Consider the following 22,283-nt stretch of genomic DNA (forward strand, 5'->3'; position numbering starts at 1 on the left):
GTGTGGTATTTGCCCCTACTACAGCCAGCTGTTCCACATGACAGGGAAGGGAAGCAGGGCAGCTCAGTCACAGCTAACAGCAGTGTTAACATTTATTGGATATTTATTTACATCTTTTTGAAACACACTATATTAAGGGCTGCGATGTGAACCAAGTGTTTCCCATGGATCTCTGTCTCCGTTACTCCCAGGCAAAGGCACCTGTCCAGGTGACCGTGGACAGCCCATTCCACAGCCTGTGGCCACATCCATCTCGCAGTGCAACCCAGTTTTGTGAACAGAGGAACCAAGACTAAAATGGTAACGTTCACCTCTATGTTCTTGCCCTGACATGGTTATTCATTAGGATGTCTTCCTAATGACTGTTCAGTTCCTTCCTTCTAGGGAACCACTCCTAATTCTCTTCTCTTCAGGCTGGATAATGAGTCACTGACTTCAATATTTATCTTTATTAACCCTTACACAACCAAAGTGGTAACAGCGCAATGTGTGGTGTCACTGTGCTGAGAAAGAAAGATCTTCAATGCCTTTTCCTTCATTGCACCATTTTCTGACATGCAGACAACCCAACGATTCCTGCAGGATTTCTGCCACGGGTTGATGAGGAAAATACCTTGTTTTGTCTTCATGCCTTTGGTTAACTGCTCTTTAAGTCTGCTTTAGTCTACTTCTTTTCCAGTGTAATTTTGCTTTCCATAAATTACACTTTTTCCTGTTGCCTTATCTGGCCAAAATTTTAGTTGCAGAAAACCAGCTATTTGTGTCAAATAACTTCTTGAAGCACCGTGTTTCCCGTTCTGCTTTTCCTCTCTCTTTTCTTCTGGGGAGGGAAGGTCCTGTTTGTGGGTGGGCCCGTGTCCGTCACCTCTGCTGAGCCCCCAACTCCATGGGGCTGAGAGGACGTTCACAGCCAGGCTTCTGGTGCCTGAGGCTTCTGACTAGTTTTCCTACTTAAACAACTACAAACAGTAAACTTAGGAGGTATTTTATCTATATATTATTTTCCATTCCTAAGACTATTGAACCTAAACATCCTGTGAGACAATTAATGACTCAAGTATTGAATTCTTTTTGAATCAGCTATTCCTCACTTCTGAAGACTAATTAGCGAATGGCCTGTTCTGTTTTTGATCAACCTTTGTATTCTGTTTGGTTAGAGCATTGAAAACACATGGGCACACCTCATCTCCTGCTTTTTATCCACTTCATGTATGGCAGTCCTTGCTCTGTTGACCAAATTTTGGTGGTTTTTTTGAATTCTGAAGTTCTTTCACCTCGATCCTCTTTCCTTCTACGATCACTATTGGCCTACTACCACGTTTTGCGTGTCTTTCAAAGTGTTCTACAGTGTTCCATTATTTTGATGTTACCATTACACGTGCCTACTTGTAAAGGAGAATCTAGGAAGTCTAAAGAAAAAGTAGTTTGGAAAGAGATCTGACTATTTACTTAGGAAATGACAGTCTCAGATTATTACAAAACCAGATTTCTAGGAAGAATCATGCATTTCTCATTGACTATTTCCACAGCTTTTTCGGTATTATTTATTTCACTGTCCTCACGCTGCACCTGATGGTCTTGGCTCCCATCATCCAGCAACCAACCCCCTCCCCAGAAACAGCTGTTCCCTGGTGGGAACAGTCACTGTAGGTGCCAATTCAGCCTGACTGAAATCTCATTAACAATACATTTTTTTCCTGATTAATAAAATATTACCATGAATATACGGCATGTGCAGTTTGCCGTTTTCTCGACATCCGCACAGCAGAGAACCACTTGGACGCTGTTATTATTTCAGTAACAAACGGCATGCAACTTTTGAAGCTTGGGCATAGTGCTAATCTCGGCCTTTTAAAAGGTAATTTCACCCAGCTCAGACTGAGGGAAGGTTAATTCCTCGCTGCCTGTGCAGAAAGGGAAGGGGCTCTTTTCCCCAGTACTTGGTGCTGGGGTGCGGGTGGCTCTGGGGGTGCCAAGGGCCGTGCTACACCTGCCCGGGGGGACAGGCGGCCGGCTCACCTGCACGTTGGACCGGCAGCAGCAGGCGCTCAGGTGCGGGCAACGCCAGGCCGGCCTGTGATTACTGTTTGCGGGTCAGGGCCATGGGGCCGAGTCTGCCCGGCGGGGCCGGGACTCCGGGCCGCCAGCACAGCCCGAGGCCCAGTGCGGGCCCCAGCACGGCGGGCAGGCCCGGGCCCCGCGGGATCGCTGCTGTGAACCGCCAGGGAGCCCCCGAGCCGCGGGGCAACAGGTGCCCCGGGGACACTGCCCGCTGGGCTCGGCATGGCGGCGGCGCTGCGCCGAACCTGTGGCCCGGCCCCTTCCGCGGCTCCCCGGCCGGCCGACATGGCGACGGCGAGGGGCAGCGCGGCGGCAGGGCCGGGCCGAACTCGCCTGTCCCGGCCTGGCCCCGCAGCTCCCGCCGCTCCCGCCTCCCTCCGCCTCTCCCCCGCCTCCCCCCGAGCCCCCTCCCCTTCCCCGCCACCCGCTTCCGCCCGCGCTCCCGCGCATGCTTGGGTTATGCAACCGCCGCGCCGGGCGGGCTGCGCGGGCCCCGCCGCCCCAGAGCCGCAGGGCAGCGCAGGGCAGCGCGGGGGGCCGTGAGGGCGGCGGCGGGCAGCGGGCCGGCAGCGGGCGGGCGGCGGCACTGCGGGCGCCGGCACTGCGGGCGCGCTCTCCCCCGCGCCTCGCCCGGCGCCCGTGTGCGCGCCCCGCGCCGCCTGTGAGTGGCAGCGGCGGCCGCCGCCAAGTCCCGCCTGTTCCGCTCTCCCTGCCGCAGGCGGCGGCGGCGGCGGGTTGGCTTCCTGCGCGCTGTGCCGCTCCCCCTCCCCCCGGCAGTCGGAGCCGCAGCGGCAGCAGCCCGGATCCCCGAGCCATGGCTCTGTGAGAGCAGCACATGGCGGCTGCAGCAGCCATGAGCCCCCCACTAATCCATACAACTCCCCCGTGAACGGCCACCGACGGCAGCCAGCGCTCCCACCCGGCTCCACCGCTCCCACCGCCCACCCGCAACTACAGCCGCCGCCGCGCCGCCCGGCCCGAGCCCAGACCCCGCCGTCGCCGCCGCCGCCGCCGCCGCCGGGCCCCCGCTCGCCCGCCCGCCGCCGCCGCCCGGTCCTCACCATGGGAGTGCAGGGTTTCCAGGACTACATCGAGAAGCACTGCCCCAGCGCCGTGGTGCCCGTCGAGCTGCAGAAGCTGGCGCGGGGCAGCCTCGTGGGTGGGGGCCGCCAGCGGCCCCCCCAGACCCCGCTGCGCCTCCTCATCGACGCCGACAACTGCCTGCACCGGCTCTACGGCGGCTTCTACACGGACTGGGTGAGCGGCGGGCAGTGGAACCACATGCTGGGCTACCTGGCGGCCCTGGCCAAGGCCTGCTTCAACGGCAACATCGAGCTCTTCGTCTTCTTCAACGGCGCCCTGGAGAAGGCCCGGCTGCACGAGTGGGTGAAGCGCCAGGGCAACGAGCGCCAGACGGCGCAGCAGATCGTCAGCCACGTCCAGAACAAGGGCACCCCGCCGCCCAAGGTCTGGTTCCTCCCGCCCGTCTGCATGGCGCACTGCATCCGCCTAGCCCTCATCCGCTTCCACATCAAGGTGAGGAGCCGCCGGGCCTCCCGGCGCCCCCCCGCCGGGGGCCGCCAGCGCCCCCTCCCCGCCGCTCCCCCGGAACGGCGCCGCCGCTCCAAGATGGCAGCGGGGGCTGCCCTGGGCCTCGCCAGTGCCCAGCCCGGCAGGGGAGGGAGGAGGGGGGGCACCGGCCTCTCCCCTCAGCGCCTCAAAATGTCGTCGAGGCCCGCGGGGGCGGCCCAAGTTTCGGTGGGCTCAGTCCCCGGGGCATTTCGCTGATTGTGCGGTGCTGCCGGTCGCCCCGCCACCCCGCGCGGGCCTCCGGGCTGTGGGGCGGCCGGCGGCGCCCGGCCCGCCCGGATTCCCCTGGCTGTGCAGCCAGGCCCAGCCGCACGGAGGTTTTTGCCTCCATGTTCTTTCGGGGCCGCCGCTCCGTTGACTCAAAATGTCCCTTCTTGCCGCTCGGGAGGGTGGCGAGTCTGGGACTTTGGTACCGCAGGTGAGAGCGGCTGGCCAAAAGCATCGTAATCCAATTAATTATTAAGGTGAAGAAAAAAAAAATGAGTTTAGTTACTGCGCATGGTGGATCTGCAACAAGTTCCCTACTGAGGCGAGAGGTTTAAACTTGCGCTGAAGGTGAAATCGCTTCCTCCGACATACAGAGGTTCAGATTTCGTGTTTATGAAGGAGCGAGTTTTGCTCGGCGTTGCCCAAATGTATTAAATGAGCTTTTGATCAAGCGTAGAATAATTCTTTCCTTGTCCATAACGGCAAATGCTCCCAGTTTGTGGGGTCAGGAGCACCGATCTGACAGTTCTTCATTTAAAGTTGTTGTTTTAATGGGGAGGCTCTGCTTTCTGGGAATATAAACGCCACTTCAGGTGGGAGCTGGGGTCTGCGGTGATTCTGCACTGACACCACGGCCACGATTTCAAAGGTGCGGAATACTAACGTGTCACGTCTTTCCGTACAGCATTGGTGATTTACGGTGCTTTCTGTTGAGCCCAGCGCTTGTGGATATTGAAACACAAGACGCTGGAAAAACAAGCCCTGGGATGAAGCTGCAATTTTCAGAGTTGCTTGCTCGCTTTCCCGCTAGGGAGGGAAGAGCAGCGGGAGCGAAGCGCATACTCGTAGGCGTTATTATCATAAATTATTTTTGTGTGTAGAAAAATATTATGCAGCATTTAGAGTTAGACACTTGACGACTAGCAGCAGCTTAACATGATCTGGCTTTTGTACAGCCCTTTTGGTGGATTAGAAAAATTCTGGCTGGGTTGCAGCCCTGGGGTAAAGATGACTCTCTGGAAGTAGCTCACTTAAAAGGTGATTTTGGGTGAATTTTCTCCTAGTTCTGTCAATGGAGTGAGAGTTGCTGTTGCCCATCCCTTAGTCCCCTGTTCCCTCGTCCAGACCCATCCTTGGCGGAGCACGTTCCCTTTGGCTCCCTGCTCGCTGGGCTGCTGCGAAGCCACCCCAGCCCGGTTGGTGGTGGGAGCCCTGCTCTGTGGTGGCCCCGGCCGCGCTTGGGACATTGTCCCGCCAGGGCCACTGTACCGGGTGGAGCGAACTGGAAGCCCAGGCAAAGCTCGTTCTTGCAGGGCAACATACACCTAACACCATGTCTTGGTTCAAGTGAGGAGGTTATGGCAGTCTCTGCTGTAGTAATCTGTTTTCCTAGTCAGCGTAGAAGCAAAGTCATGTACGTGTTTTGGATATGAATGAGGGTGGGAGCTGAACGATAGAAAAAACATCCTCTCATTTGAACCTTTTTTTTCTGTAGCTAGGAAATATATTTTAAGCAAAAAGTTGCAGGAACTGTGCGGTGAAGGTATTTGCCTTGACCTGTTTGGGGGTGCATTATAAATCTTCCTTAACTTGTTATTGAAACTTAGAGATTGTTAGTAAAAGCAGTGAATGGAGTAAATGAAGAAGTTTTTTTTCTGTTTATGTGTTAAGCTGGATACTTTGTTTAACGCGATATCGAAATGCATAGTACACAACAGGAAGTCAGCTGTTTGGATATTGATAGGAATTTGATATTTGTAATAGTCTTGTGGTTTGTTGAACTACCTGTTGAACTACCTGCGTTCTGCCTGGGACCTGGTTCGGTTTTGTTGAAGTACGTTACAACCGAACACAGTTGCCACGTTTGACAGCCGTGTCACCTGTAGCACTTTGTTTACTTTCAAGCTTAGCTGCAGCATTAGCTCCTTTACCATTTCTCAGTAATAGGCCTTGGTCTGTGGGACAGTTTTAGGAGTGAGAGCACCTGTTGTTCTGAGGCTTTTTTCTAACTTAAAAAACAAACCCCACAAAACCTAAACACAGATACCCCATGATTTTGATGGGGAAGATTTGAGGGGCAAATACTTGTCAGGTTGAGGTTGGCGCTGGGAGCTGGTGCCTGTTGGCAGGTGCTGGCGGGGGGAGTTTGTTGCCATTAGGAACGTGTGTGTCACGGAGCCACCACTGTCCATGTCCCACCTGCACTGGTTTTCTGGGTTGGTCAGCTGTCCATGGGACGGGAAGGATATCTGCAATTCCCAATTGATGTGTCATTTGTACAGCTGTTGAGAAACTCTGGATAACTCTGGTTTTAATACTTTTTCAAGCTAAGTATATTTCATAGTTCTAATGGTAACGTGCATAATATGCATCAAAGATACTATTGGACTTTAATCACCTGCCTTTTCTGATTTTCTTCTTCTCTCACACAATTTATTATCTTTCTAAATCTGCTTAATTACATATATCTTTCTTTCTCTAAACCTAACTCCAGTTCTATTCACATTCTCCCTCATGTTCACTTTCTAGCAACCCTCCTGGTGGGCAAAGAGCAAATGCATCTTGAAGGAGTGATTTTTATTTGTGTGTATGGGTGATCTTTTTAAATTTACATGTGTGCAGGACAGTTGCCAAATTGAAGGGTTCTCGGGCTTTGTTTTGGGGAGTTGGATTTGGAAATAGTGATTAAGTACTGATTTTCATATTTTCAGGAAACATTTGAGTCTTGAGTTGAAGGCTTCTGTGCAGAGCTAGGAACTGGCTGTGAATGTGGTCTATTTTGGTAATTAGAGGGGAGAAAAAGAGTGATGTCTTCCATCCAGAACAATTATAAATCACTTGCAGATGGCTTCAGCAGGATGTAAAAATAACAGGTTCCTCCAAGTTGTAACAAATATCCTGCAGGTTCTTAATTGTGACCTGGTATTTTTCTGCTTGGGGGAGGGGGGAATAGTTCTTAAAAGAAACTTTTATGCAAAGCAGGTTTGCTAAAATTTAAATATTTAAGCAGTGGAGATCTTATTATCTTTAATACTTTGGTGAGGCTTTTTGTTCTCAGTATCTAAACGTGCGTGTGCCTGTTTTCTCAGTGTAGTTGCATCTTTGGACTCTCTCCTCTTGCGAGAGCCGTAAGCTATTTTCCTGACTCTCATCCTGTTAGAGATTTATGTTGCGGGTCAACTGTACCTTGGTAAATACAGCTGTTTTCTCTTTGACAGTTCAATTACTTGAATGTGGATTCTAGCACTACCTAAACACACTGCAGTTTGGTGTTTGTAGCTTGCTGTGTCCCATAGCTTGATAAAATGGGGAGGCTGAGGAAATAGTTTCTAGGAGATCAGAGTGGGCTGCTCACCCATGTCACACCTGCTGCTGCAAAAAGGGCTCCTTGTTTTTTATAGATGATCTATGGTTGTCATACATGCGGAGTTGTTGATTTTAGATATATGTACGTAACTTAAATCTATCTATCCTTAATAAAAAAAAAAAAAAAAATCTGTGAGATTTTCCTAATTTAAAACATGTGAAGACTGGGGGAAGATGACAAAGTCTAAATTGCCCTCCTTGAGTTAGTAACTGTATAAATCTGATATCTGCAAATTTTTCTAAGGATGTTTACAGTCTCTTCTAATCCTGTGTATAGCAGGCACACATGTTATACTAGATGACAGTATAACGAATATGCTTGCTTTTCTCATAAAATTAAATTGCAAAGCCACTCTGACACAGTCCATCCTGCACATTTCTGAAGAAGTAACGTTTTCTTAAGCGTATAAAGTGGTAGCATTAGGAGTTAATAGCGCTTAGTGAGCTGGTTATTGGTGGTCAGAACAGCCCAGAGAGCAAGATGCTGCTGCTCAGGATTTTGCTTGAAAGGGAGCAGCTCGTGAAGCTACATGGCAGCAGGAAGATTTCACATACCTCACCGGAAGACTGTAGTTCAGTGTCAGGTTCGGAAAGCATAGGAAAGGAAGGGTTGTTGTACACTTGTTGCTGGACAAGACCTCTTTGCTGGGAGGTGTGGGACCCTCGCTCGTGTTCTGCAGGGCTCTGGCTGCAGAGGAGATAAATAACATCACAGGTGCTAGCGCTGTAGTTACTCATGCATGCTGTGGAGACTGAAGCTAATAGTTTTGTACGAGTCTATTTTGGGGTAGCTTGCTATCTGTGTTGTTAAAATGGATTACTTGGTGACGGGAGGTTATATGAACACCCAACTTCTGTGGGGTTTGCTGAATCACTGAATGTTTATTCTGTATGTAGATGCTAAAGGCATTAGGCATCAATAGCATTCAGCTCGCTTTATCTTTGTGTGCTTGTATGCAAACTGTAATTGTAACGGTTCCTGACTGTGTAGAAATGCAGGACTGTAGGTACTAAGCTGTCATCGTGGGTTTTTTAGTTTCAGTTTAATTTTCTTGGTAAGAAAGGTTTGCTTTTATATTTCCAGCATTATGAATTGGCCCATGTCTCGCCTGCACAACATGTCTATTCTAGTCATCTGATTGCCATAGCCTAAAATATGTGCTTTGCTAGGCAACGTGAGTTGAGAGGTGAAGTTTGGGCTATAAACTTGAAGCAATTTGCACCATCAGAGACAGCTGTGCATAAATGAATAGGCTGTAGAGATTGCAAAGAGGAGGAAATTTGGCTTAGCACAGGAAGGTAAGACATTTGAAAGGTCAAGAAAGTTACTGCTGTTCATCTGGGGTCATGTTTGTTTCTTATAAAACAGGGCTGCAAAACTTTGAAAGTACTCATGTGATTGCTTTTTAAAGGGGCATCTTGGCTTGCTGAGCTGCTTAAAGTAGCCACAGCCTTAAGATTTTTCCCATGAGTTAATGCAGACCTGGGTCTAGTAATACGTTTAGAGTTGGAGTGTTTCTGTTAATAAACAGTTACTAAGATGAGTTCAGCAGTACATAATGCCACTCCAGCGCATAGGCTTCCAGAACTTGACGTTGTGCTTCTGAGCGCTCCTTACATCCCGTCCGTGTGTGCTGTGTCATTGGGTTTTTTTAAAGTACTTTAAATACACTGCGAGTGTTTCAAATGCACGTATATAGTTTCAGAAGGACCCAATATATTGTAATACATGTCATAAATAAGTACCGCAATTTAACACTATAGCTAATTACTCTGTCTTCCACTATAGGTTGCACAGAGCATTGAGGATCATCATCAAGAAGTAATTGCTTTCTGCAGAGAGAAAGGTTTCCATGGTTTGGTTGCATATGACTCCGATTATGCGTTGTGCAACATCCCCTACTATTTCAGTGCCCATGCCCTAAAACTGAGCCGGAATGGGAAAAGTCTCACAACAAGCCAATACCTAATGCATGAAGTTGCCAAGCAACTGGACCTGAATCCAAATCGCTTTCCTATTTTTGCTGCTCTTTTAGGTAAGTGAAGTAATAAAAGAACTCGATGCTGCTAGTAAGACTTACAATTTCAGTTTCTATTAACTGTTTTAAAATGTGTGTATAATTTGACGAAGCACCTAGGGAAAGACATCCCTTTGTTTCCGACATTCCTGCTAGAGGTGGGCCTGATGCGTTTTTGTGAGGCCAGACATGCCGAATTTGTAGAGACCTGCGAGCGATGCAAATTGTGGCTGTCTAGAAACAAGAGTAGAAAGTAAGAATTCTGCAAAGCTCTGCCTAGCCAAAATGTTCTACGTGGGTGGGGGGATATCGGGACAGTTGTGGTTCTACTAGCTTTGGTCTTACATAGCATATAAAGTCTACTTTTAATAATACACTTTCCAGACCAGGAAAGCATACTTCTGTTTTGTGTTCTACCTAAAAATAACATACATGGAGTAAAGATTTTTGGATTACAGGGCTTTTTCCCCTCATAAATTAGTATTGGAGAAATACGACAGCAGCTTAGCTGCCCCAGAAATATATTATACTAAATAACTGAGTAAGACTCCACATTTCTGAAGGCACAGGCAACCAGTGTCTTACCATTCTGTTAGTTTCGTTTGGATAGTTTTGTAGCACTCCAGTTTCTAATACTAAATGACTAAATACTAAATGCTCTTTAAGGAGCATAGGTAGGAAGGACTTCACTTTTACATCTCTGCTTAAATGGGGCAGTTTTAACACACTATATTTCCACAGCAATGGTAGAGAATACCTGTCATATTCTCTCTCTCAGATGGAAGCATTAATTAATTACTAATAGAGTTGACTCTAATGAATAAGGTCCATTTAGAACAGTGTCCAAACTTTTTTGGGGGTAAATAAGCACGGGGCAGCCATGTTCTTGATCTTGTACTTAAAAAACTAGGTTTTCTTTTTGTTTTCTCCCTGACTCTGTTTTTTAGTATGGGTATGTGATAGAAGAATAAAACCTCTCATTTGAAAGCTGTGGATGAGAAAGGCTCTGTATTATTGCTTTGGCATACTAATATTTTAGTAGTCTTTAATATTAAACTGTTTCCAGTCCAGGCAGGCACCTTCCATGTTAAGAAGGAAAGAAGCAATGCATCTTAAAACAGAAAGCCACAAGTATTTAACTGGTTGAAGTTGCTGTTTGTTAGTGCATTTTGTTTCATATCCAGAATGGTTACCTGGCCGTATGGAGGAATGGCAGATGACTGGCCAAGCTGCAATTTAAACCAAAATCTCAGTGTACATTACATGACAGTCTACTATTGCTAGGCTTTGTTTTGGAGTCTATAAATAAGTTGGTGCATGCCAGTTCAGTGAGTAAGGATTACTGCTTGAAAAGCAGTTTCACAGTTGCAGATACACTTTATGGAATTAACGTGAAGTACACGGGAATGACATCGTTTTAATGTGTCACAGAATTACAGCTGCGTGGCCAGTTGAGGCATTGCTTAGTTATGTTAAATGGCATGTGAAAAATATTCTGGTAAATTTTCTGAAGGTTTTGCAATTTTATGCAAGAAGCTCTGGAATACTTTTCTCCCTTGATATCTTACACAACAAAATATTTTGCAGCTTGCTTTTAGGAAAAAGGAACTTGAGGTCATTTGACGTGATTACTAGAGAAATATTTTGTAGCTTTTTTTTCCCCAAATTAGTACAAAGGTTAAAAAAACCTCACTTCAGCTGCAAGTTTAGTTCTCTGTGTTCTTTTGCATTTTTCGGTATGAGTAAGCAGGATAGAGTAAAATTTATGGAAGGTGGGGTTAGAACAGAAGATACTTTGGAGGTCTTGCTGTGACAAGGGTTTGGAGTTTCTTTTTGTGTTAGTGAATATTGCGAAACCTAAGCATTTGGTGATCTAAACAATGGTTATATAAGCTTACAACAAACTGATAGCGTTTGACTTAAGTACTGGCAAAATGTTTAAACTTCTGCAATCTTAGGAATATAGTCATTTCAGTTTTTAAAATAAAATACTAAGTGCGTATAAGCATGTGATTGTGTGTAGTGTGGCATACGTTTAAAGCAAGGTAGCTGCTTCAGATCTAAATTTTTGTATTTTTACTTAATATCTGTGGCCTTGTCCAGCTTCACATGTTATTCTGCCCTTGTTCTGCAGCCTCTTTGGGTCTCTTTTAAGCCCGATAAGTAGCATGAAGAAAATCACCATGGGAAGGGATGAGTGAGCGCTTGATTACATGGAAGGCATGTGAATCAGTGTAACTCCCCATGCTAGTAGTTGGTTTAGGAATAAATTAATGTATTCTGAAATAATTGAATAGTTAAGCTGCTGGTTTAATGTTTACAATTGCAGAAGGCCAAAACTCTCACAAGAGCTGCATCAGTATTCAGCCTCAGGTCTGCAAATCTGTTTCCCTGTGTATGGAAAACTCAAACTTCTTTGTTTTCAGACTTTCTTGTCATGAACTTCAAGGGTCAATTTAAAGATGCTGAAAGGAGAAAATAATCTTGAATGATTTAGCCAAACATTCAGCAGTTGGAAGAGTCTGAGGAGCAGCACTGAACTGGTCAATTAAAAAAACTGTTCTCAATAGCAGATTATTCGGGATTGAGTTCTGTTCAGGAATAAAGTCTCTGTTAAAGTATTCCAGTAAAGTATTTATTTGAATGTACCAACCAGGCACATTTTTAAAGATTACTTTCTGAAAAGGTTACGTATACACTGTTGGTTTGTTTTCTAGCTTTTTCCTTCTGACAGCTTTCCGTGCAGAAGTGTTTGGTAGTTCTAGTTTTATAATATAAGGACTATCCTTGTCATGGGTAGTTAAAATGTGGGCAAGATATTGTGTGCTCTTAGAAAGTTCTGTCCTAATTGCTCTTCATGTAAACACAGACATTGAACTCTGTCAAAGGTTGGTTAGTTAGTCTTTGTTTAAGTAAAATGTTTAAAATATTTCCTAGTAAGATTTTTTTTTGTTGTTTTATTTCCTGGTAAGATTTTTTTTTTTTTTCTGAGAGTGATGAGCTTTGGGGAGAAAAAACAAACAAACAACAAAAATAGTGTAAGTGGTCTTCCACTTGGTAAATACAGCCACTGTTTCTGTTCATTGAAACAACTACATAATTTCCCAGTCACTTTAAAGCTGCCAGCCCAGGCTCCTGCCTATGCGGGTCAGGTCAACAAATGAACTGGAGTAGTTGTTGTTGTGGCCAGGAAGGCCACTGGTACCTGGGGTGGGTTAGAAGGGGGTGGTCAGTAGGTCAGAGAGGTTCTCCTGCCCCTCTGTTCTGCCCTGGGGAGACCACACCTGGAATCTTGTGTCCAGCTGTGGCCCCTCAGTTCCAGCAGGACAGGGAACTGCTGGAGAGAGTCCAGCGCAGCCACCAAGATGCTGAAGGGAGTGGAGCATCTCCCGTGTGAGGAAAGGCTGAGGGAGCTGGGGCTCTGGAGCTGGACAAGAGGACACTGAGGGGGGACTCATTCCTGGGGATCAATATGGAAAGGGGGAGTGTCAGGAGGATGGAGCCAGGCTCTTCTGGTGACAGCCAGTGACAGGACAAGGGGCAATGGGCGCAAACTGGAACACAGGAGGTTCCACTTAAATTTGAGAAGAAACTTGTTCCCGGTGAGGGTGGCAGAGTCTGGCCCAGGCTGCCCAGGGGGGTTGTGGAGTCTCCTTCTGTGCAGACATTCCAACCCGCCTGGACACCTTCCTGTGTAACCTCATCTGGATGTTCCTGCTCCATGGGGGATTGCACTGGATGAGCTTTCCAGGTCCCTTCCAAACCTTGACATTCTGGGATTCTGTGAGTTGGGACCATGCTGAGTGTCACCGGAGCTGCCAGCACTCTGGGGGTCGGATGGACCTGTGGGGACGGGCTGAGCGGTGCAGCCGAGCGCGGATCCAGGGGCAGCTTGATGCGGGTGGGTGATGGTCCATGATAGTGTGCAACAGAGGCTCACACCATTTCACCCAAGTTACCAAATCCGCTTGAGTTTCTGCTCACAGGACACACCAGGTCAAGGCTGGCACCATGTATTGTGACGGGCTCTGTTGCTCCTGTACGTGAGCTGGGTTTGTGGATGGTGCTTCACAAACAGAGGGCGACGTGTCTCGCTGCAGCAGTGTGCTAGTGAGGTTTTTTTGGGGGTAACAAAAAGATATCTTCAAGTTTGATCTCGCTTTGTTAATCCTATGGATTGGGAATTGAGGGCTGCTGGCAAACCTTTTTTGCTGTGTATAGAATCAGTATATGTCATGTTTGACGGTGTACTTAAATAAAGTTCTCCATTATGTTCTAGGTAATCATATTCTACCTGATGAAGATTTGGCTTCCTTTCATTGGAGTTTACTCGGTCCAGAACATCCACTAGCTTCACTTAAGGTACAAATTTACTGTAACTACTAGCAATTAAGCTAAAATCAATTATAACAGTTAATCAGAGCAGTGTAATAGGTGAATTCACAGCAACTATGCAAGGCTCTTGTTCTCGGTCACCCTCCGGTGTCCCCGTCCCTCTGACTGCAGAGGATACCTGGGGCGATTAGCCTTACGAGGCTAAACTTAGCCCTTGTGATCCCCCCCGGTGCCCTTCAGCTACACAAGCCATGAACTCAATAGCTTCAGTGCGGGTTTGCTTGGAGAATGTAGCTTCTTACGCTCTTCTGGTTTGGAAGAGGAGAATTTTTTGTTAAGTCATGTTCCTCAGCTGTCAAAAATAATGAGCTGGATATCTTCCCGCCTTATTGTTTTATTTTCTATTGATCTGAGTTTGCGTGTAATTCACTTTTATGTATTTTGTAACGTAAAGTGTAAATATGCTACAGAATAGGTTTGCACGAGAAAGCTGATGTGGCTTTCAGTAGATTATTGGGTTTTTTTGAGACAAGTAACTTGTGTCTGATGCTCTTAGTTTACAATATGTCTGTTCTGCTACTTCATCACACTTGCTTTATGCATCTGCCAAGTAGACAGCTATAAAAGGGAAACTGGGCACACCAGAGAATGGGGGTATAATGACCTTTTTCTCTCTGCCTCAGCAGACATAGCTTTTTCCCTTTTTCCTAAGGTGTACCATGCAGTAAATCAATTTGCTTTTTTAAATGCTCTAAGACTGTTTTGTTATATCTACAACAGAAATAGTGTGGGGTTTGGTTTGGTTTGGTTTTTTACCCTTCTGCTCCAAAAGTTTATTAAGCATTGAAAAATTGTAACTTATTTTGCTGAAGGTAGAATTAAAAACAGATTCAAGATTTTCAGCAGAGTTTTTAAGGCTTGCACATGCATTGCTTAGTGAACAGCTGTGACAATTTGATGTTACGCTCATCCCCTATTTTGCTGCCGCTCCTGTGTTCAGAAAGGTAAGTGTCAGCACGTTGTAGTGACAAAACAAATCTGCATGCATGTCTACCACTCCTTGTAAAACTTGAGATGAACAAATGAAAGACTGCAAGTGTGCCTGTATTTTTGACTAAAAAACGTTAAAATGTAGGACTTGCCGCAAAGTGGTTGATAAACTTTCTGGTGTTCAGAACACTTTTCTGTGTTTTAGATTGAGTAGGCTTGTTTTACAGCCAGTTCAGAATATGACTTCAGACACCTAGAACTTCTGAAAAGCCTCCTAGAGATACACTGAAATACTTGACCAGAATGAAAATTGCTTCTAGATGTACATTTTCAGTGGAAACAGTGATGGGGCTTTGTAGCTGGCATCCCAAGGAAATGGAAGGTGTTTCCTAAGCAGGGCGCTGGGCTGCTGTGGGCAGCCCTCCCTGGATTTATTTCATCTCTTGACCAATGTTAATCAGATTGGAAAGCAGTTCCCATTCGACTGTTACAGGCTTTGTGAAAACTGATACACTCTTACCAGCAAAAAGGACCCAAATTCCTGCCCTTAGTGAGGGAAAAGGCGAGCGCAGCTCATGGTTTTAGTCACAGCAGTTGTGAAGTGCACAGCCCCAAACTAAGCACAGCGTTTCTGTCCCTTGGCTGATAATGATGGCAAAAGCAGAGAAAAAAGAAGGGCTAAAGCAACATGGACACATGTCTACAGGAAAACAATCTTCTTTAGTTGGTGGTCATGGAACAACTTACTAGTTTGGGTTTTTTTTAGCTTCAATGTCAGCAGTGCTCATGGTTTGAAAATATAACTTGTTTCAGTAGCTCATTAATTTAATTTCATTTGACATACTAGTGTGCCGATGATGTCATTACACCTCTCTCTGTAGAGACCTCTTCTGTCAATGGTAGATGTGCAGAAGGCAATATTGCCTTGTAAATTTATGGATGCTTAAAAAAAACCTGAAAGATGAGTTTAAATTAGCCAGAAGGTTGATAGAAGAAGTAGTTTCAGAATGGTTATAAAAAGTGCTGTCATGAGTAGTGGAAACGGGGGGAGGGGAAATCATTGCAGTTGCCCAGCCATTCCTGGGCTATACTTACAAACGTTGCTTTTTTGCTTTTTTGTATGTATTTAGAGTTACTGTTGAGTATTCTCCATTCTTGGGAACCAGGGACTCTAATTCCACACCTTATTCAACTCAGGATTTAGAAAACTTTTTCCCATTGTGTAAAGATTATAATCTTTTCCTGTGTGAGACAGTATTGCCTTGAGCATCAAATTTAACAGTCAGTTCCTGGTGGCCTGATTTATTGCCTTTCAGTGAGAACCGTGACTCTTAATAATGTACAATTTATTTTCTGCATTCTTTCTTACTCTTCTATTATGATGTAGCAAAATGGTTACTCTTCCTATGAGAGAAGCTTTGCTAGTTCACCAATTAAAAAGTGTAACTTAGAAAAGAAACTACCAATGTTTGGTGATAGAAAATTGGTTTATCTGCTCAGGTGTCAACATAGTGAGGTGAAAAAAAGCCAAACTGAGGAATGTGTGCCTCTGTTTTAAAGAGGGTCAGGAGGGTGGTGTGTTCCATCTAGAACAGCTGAATAGAAATGTGAAAAAGAAAGGGAAATGGAAATGCGAATGAAGATTCATATTTCACGTCTAACAGAACAGCATCTATACGTGCTGGATAAAAAGCCATGCCTTTCAGAGGACACCAGCAATGACAAAACTCAGCAAAACTGTTTAAGTTCCAAGGACATAAAAATGGAGAGGTTTGAATTGCTATTGCTGCAAAAGGGAAAATGAATAAAAACTGACAGTGCAGGCTGTTTCGAGCCAGGGTCTTGTCAGTTGGAACGCAGACGGTGCAGCTGATACACGTGTCACCCTGTGCTTGTGTCCTGCTCCCTGACTGAGAGCAGAGGCCACCACAGAAGCTGAAACAAGAAGGGAGTTGATATACTTCCCAAGAAATAATTTCACCACTAGACTTGGTTTGGAAACTAGCATTAGATTAATTTTTATTTGTGTCCTTTGGGATTTGTCTTTAAGACAAAGACAATTCGGTTCTCATTCTGGGAAGGCTTGTTATGGGATGGAGCTTCAAGATGAATGTGTAATACCATGAGAATTATATCAGGAGGGCAGGTTCTTATCTCTGAATGAATTCGTATCTATTTGGGAGCACATACCAGCAAAGAAGTGCTGATTCTCTATTCACAAGGTAGCCTTAGAAACACAACTTAATGCAATCCTCCCTTTTTGAAAAGGAAGAGTATGCAGGGAAATTTTTTGAGGTTCCTGTGCATTTTGTGATGGATCATCTTCCTGTTAGGTTGGTTCTGGAAAGATAAATTCATTGGACTGTCTTTGGCAAACTCTTGATATGCCCACCATCCAATATTCCACATCTGTCTTTACCTGGCAAAGTTCATTAGCTGATCTCCTTGATTCTTTCATCTTGATAGAGAGGCAACGGGAGATGCTTCCAGAAAGCAATGCAAAATATGCAGATGAGGCTTCTTCACTGAATTGCTCTAGGAAATTCCAGTCTTTGTCTGACTGTTGTCTTAGAGAGTGTCTGCCAGAGGGAGATTAATATATTGAGTACATGCTTAGGTAATTTGCTGCTGCTCAGATAATGAAGGTGGTACTCAAGATATGCTTAATGTGTTTGTAATTTTTTTTAATGCTAAGGGTTATCATAGGATGACGTGGGTCAGAAAGGATCTCGGGAAGTCATCTAGTGCAATCTCCCACTGAAAGTGTTGTCAGCCTGAGGTCAGAACAGGTTGCTCAGGGCTTTGCCTAGGCTAGTCTTGAAAATCTCTGAGGTTGGACACTGCACAACCTGTCTGGGCAGCCCGCTCCGTGGTTTGACTGTCTCAACAGTGAATATGCATTGCCTGGCGTACATGTGGTTTCAGGCTATGTCTGGTGTGTCTCAGCCTTCCACAGCGCACCACAGAAGAGCCCGGCTCCACGTGCTTGGGAACCTTCTTGTAGGTATTGAAGGCTGCTGTAGGTATCTGCAGAGCTTTGCCTTTGCCAGCCTCTTCTCAGAGCAAGCGCTCAAACTCCTCAGCCACCCTGCTGGCCTTCTGCAGAGCTAGCTCAACTTTCCTGATGTCTGGTTTGTCTTGGGGAGCCTAAAACCAAATGTGGTGCTCTGGAGGTGATGTACCGAGCGCTGAGGAGCCAGACCCACCTGCCTGCTGTGGTCCTGCTGCACGAGACCCTGCTCCTCGCGTTCTGCGTGCTGTGTCCCGGAGCCCCAGCTCCTTTCTGGCACAGCTGCAGCCCGCAGAGCAGCCGGTGGTTATTCCTGCCCAGGTGCATGCCTTTGCTTTGGTAGCTGTTGAATTTCTGAAGGTTCCTGCTGGCTCATTCCTCCAGCTTGTCTGGGTCCTTCTGGATGGCAGCCCAGCCCTCGAGTTCGTGATCATGTGCAGGCCGAGTTGTCTCCTATGAAGTCTGTCTGTATCGCATCTTTGGCTTGTGTTGCTGCTATCCCCTTTTCTTTCTGACATACTTTTCATTCTCTGTTTCAATTGGGTTTTCTCAGAGCTCCCTGTGTATAAATCCTTAGCAGATGATCTCCATGTTGTGTGTATCCTTGTGTGTGACAAGCAGAACTAGAAAGAGGTCGGCTTCCCAACCCAGTGTAGGGAGTAGAAGAAAGGATTTCTAATTGAATAACCCAGCCTTCAGGGAAAAGCTGAGCTTTGCTGGTTTGAGAGGATTTTAAGTCACTCAGGGAACTTCTTGCCTCTTCAGAAAGCTTGTCATGAGATCAGATGCACTACAAGCTCGTAAGATTAAATGTTTTTAACCTTCAAAGGCTGAGACAAGATCTAAACAGTTTGGATGTGATCTCCAGTAGAAATTACTAGACAAAAATAACAAAACCCAGGCAATTTCTTGTAGTATTCTTCATATCTTCAGCCTCTGCTCTCACTAGTGAAAAAAAACAGCGTTCCCTATGTGTCACCTCACAGTAACTGAATGTTCGAGCTGTCTTTTTTAATGGTTTAAAAATAAAAATAAACTGATTATCTGTTTCCAGCAGGCACAAGAGTGAAGCTGGTGCCTGTGTTGATTAGCTTTGGAAGGCTTTGCTTCCTGGAGACAGTGGGCAACTGGAGCTGGCCCAGAATTGAGGAGGTTTTCCCAAGTGCAGTTTAGGTACCTTCTACAGTATCCTAATAATCCCAGGGCGTTATGAATATGAGAGTCTATTGTCTTTCAATAAAGCATCTTTGCAAAATTATTTTGCCAAAACCAAGACATTTTTGTCTCGTACCATCTGGGCTTGTAATCTTGCTCTCTGCCTCTCATTTTGACAAATACCTGTGTAGAATTAATTTCCTTTCTCCACTTTTCAGAGTGCATTAGTAGGTCATTTGTGATTTTTGTCAGTGGGCCATCATGAAATCGAAGTAGTCCTTTTACACCTAGCAAAGAAACGGGCCTTTTTCAGATGTCGTGCTTTCTAACCTGATCACCTCCAGGTGTGTGACCCACCCCCATGTTTGCCTTTCCAAAATTGCTTTTCCATGTTGTTGCCTGCCTGAAACTCTTCTGTAGAGGGTGAGGGAAAAATAGCTTCTAGGAAGAAATCTCTTATAATGAGAAATTGGTAAAATATGGTGCTGATTTTGCTCAGAAATGCTTTGGGTGCAACTGAAAGTAAGTGTGAACAATGGGCAGGTTTTCTGTAACTCTGGCTGTTAAGCCTTATTTTTTCTCATACCTAACACTTAGTAAGACAGCTTATATTTTAATGCACACAGGATTAGAAACGTTATTTATGATTCATTACAAAATCTACAATTTTGGATTTCTGGAAGGTTCTAAAATGAATAGAAATCTTTTCTTATGTCAGGAAAGTACCTCCTGTATTTCTGCTTCTTATTTCTGGCTTCTGTGTAGGTCATGACATTTCTAGTTTTGAGAGTGTTCTCACAGGTGGACTGGATGTCTTTGAAACAGCGTAAAAGCAAATAAAATCCTAATATCCAAAATGTCTCTAAATCCGTAATGCAGACCGTCAGAAGGTCTCACTTGAGGAGTTAAGAAATGTGTTCCAGTGAGGTCTTTGTTGAAAGCAGCTGAACGGGGGGTGATACGCGTGGTAAGACTTTAGCATCTCTTTTGAGCTTTGTACTTGTGGGGTTTGAGCTGAGTATTGGTCCCAGCTGCTTATTAAATGTTCCAATCTCAGAGATCACATCCGACTCATGATGGATTGCTTTCTCCTTTCGCCCGCTGGATTTTCCAGCAGAGATTGCAGAACAGGAATGCGGGGCTACGCAAGCACGTTGAACACAGCACAGACAGGGCGGTGATTCAGCCGCTTCAGAGATGTCTGGTTGTTACATGTACAAATAAAATTATTGGAGTTCATAAAGCTACTGAAGATTACCAGCGAGAAGAAAATCTATTGCTTCTGCTTGCAGATTAGGGGCAAAATTTCATTATCGATGTTTGTGACTGTAAGCTTACATGCAAACGTGATTTATAGTTAGTATTGTTGTATATATTCAGAATGCACACTAGTGAAAATTTAGAATTTACAATCTGAAATGGAAATACTTAGCTTGCCACTTCATGAAACTGAGCTGTTCTTAGTTTAGTCTCAGAAAATGTGGAGCTCATCTCTGGTAGAGAATGACCAGGTATATCCTAACAGTTGTAAAAAGTAGACATTAAGAGAAGCAAATTAATAAAAATCAGAATCTGGGCAAAAATTTTAATATGTGTTTAAGTATGAAGAAGGGAGTCTAAGAAATTGCATAATAAGTGGATCAAATAAGGGAAGGAAATGAAATTACTACTTGTGGTAGACTCCATATAAAATAAAAGATGCTGTATAGATTTTAAAGTTGCAAAGATAAAACTAATGAAGTATGAGGTCCCTGGAGGTTTTTAAAGTGAGGTTGGACATGGCACTTAGTGCCATGATCTAGTAAACAGACTAGAGTTGGACCAAGGGTTGGACTCGATGATCTCTGAGGTCTTTTCCAACCCAGTTGATTCTGTGATTCTGTGTGATTCTGAGACAGAAGTTTGCATAAGCATTTCTGACAAGGCCAAATTGCAGTATTTTCTAGTGAAGTATGAGACCTCTCTGTGGAAAGTAAGAATAAAGATTTTTCACATTTTCTCATATCTTAAAAAATAGAACTGTTAAATAATAATGATAATCTCTCAAGTCTTGAGTCACTGAATTTTGCAGATAGGCAGATGAAAAGCTGAAGGGAACAGCAGCGATTTGGTGGGAACTCATCATTATCCTGAGATCCTGAGCAGACGGGACTGCGGACTCTTTGTAGGCAAAAATCTGTGGTCTGTATGGGCGCAGGTCATAAACCCAGGGAAATGTTTAGTGTGTATTTCAGTGTGTGTTTCTCACCCATTGGAAATAGTTCTTAGTGCTGGAGGTCAGACACATCTGTCACTGAACGGTGAGACATCGATTATGTTAATGCCGAATAGCGAAACTATTTTATCAGTGGAATTGTAATCTGATGAATTTGCTCCGTCTGCAGAAAGAGTAACCAGCTCTATAACCGTGTTGAAGGAGAAGGTAACTGTGCTCAACAAGAGAAGCCCATATATCGTTCTTTGTCAATGTAGAGTATAAAAGAAACAAAACTTTCTTGCCTGGAATGTTACAAATAGTGTGAAGCTGTATGAGTATATTCTACTACAGATAATGAAATACACAAAATTTGAACACACTAATTATTAAACTATGTAATTTTCAGATAATTATGTTTAGATCAATTTCTGTAGAATCTTGAAAATGTTTCCTTGAGGTATTCCTTTTCTCCATCTCTTTTTCTGTGTACATAGAGATCTTCCTCTTCCCGGTGGATCTTTTTCCTCAATTCTGATACCACTTTGCATTTAGAATATAAACTGTGTCAAAATACAATATTTTTTGGCAGATATCTTATCTATATATGTATAAAGGATGTATCCACATTGCATAAAGCGTTTTGCACTAGAGCAAATTTCCAACCAGATAGCAGTAAAATATTTCACATTGTTGACTTTGTTGTTGAACTGATATTTAACCAGCGAATATTTACACAGAGGTGAGGTTTCACACATATACATAAATATAATAGATGAAAAATAGATGAGTTATTGTTTAAGGTGAAGTCTTAAAAACAAGGTGGAAGGCCCAAAACTATCTAGATACTGCATCTGGCAACATGGAATTTGTTGAATATGTTTTCAATAAATAATTGGTTTAATTAAGTACTGTGTCATTGTCGAATCGTGGGTTATTTCATGCTGCCGTGTGTTTGTTTGCGTAGGTACGTGCTCACCAGTTAGTTTTACCGCCCTGTGACGTAGTGATCAAAGCCGTAGCCGACTACGTCCGTAACATTCAGGACACCACTGATTTGGATGCCATAGCAAAAGATGTTTTTCAACATTCACAGGTAAAGTATAGAGCAAAATATTGGGGTTTTATTGTTTTTCTTGTGTTTTTTAAACCAACTGTGCTATCCATTTGTGTTGAGGAATTGCATTCTGTAGAAATAGCGTTCCGCATCAGTAGATCATGGCAATCTCTTGGTATGAGCAGTGTCTTACATACCTTAATTTCACTTTCCACACTTTCTGAAGGTGAAAATGCTGCATTTGCTCTCAGTGCTTTGAAGTTAAATAACCAAAGGGGTTTTGTAGCCTGGCTTTGTGTA

General features: G+C 44.7%; 1 protein-coding gene across 4 annotated transcripts in view; it reads left to right on the top strand.

Moving 5' to 3' along the window:
• Nucleotides 1-2,569: 2,569 nt before the first annotated feature.
• The window catches only part of FAM120A (family with sequence similarity 120 member A), a 54,479-nt gene continuing 34,765 nt past the window's right edge, over nucleotides 2,570-22,283 (top strand). For 2 of the 4 annotated variants that reach the window (XR_013922553.1, XM_080350336.1), the window contains exons 1-4: nucleotides 2,570-3,597; nucleotides 9,014-9,260; nucleotides 13,522-13,604; nucleotides 21,894-22,022. Coding sequence is in view for 3 of the 4 variants with exons in the window: in XM_080350336.1 (XP_080206462.1) it covers nucleotides 3,124-3,597; nucleotides 9,014-9,260; nucleotides 13,522-13,604; nucleotides 21,894-22,022 (933 nt within the window). In the remaining variant the exon portion in view is untranslated. The remainder of the gene's footprint in view (nucleotides 3,598-9,013; nucleotides 9,261-13,521; nucleotides 13,605-21,893; nucleotides 22,023-22,283) is intronic. The other 2 variants (XM_080350335.1, XM_080350337.1) reach the window with 1 other exon arrangement.

The sequence above is a fragment of the Nesoenas mayeri genome (assembly GCF_963082525.1).
Source record: "Nesoenas mayeri genome assembly, chromosome: 10".
NCBI classification, from domain to species: domain Eukaryota; kingdom Metazoa; phylum Chordata; class Aves; order Columbiformes; family Columbidae; genus Nesoenas; species Nesoenas mayeri.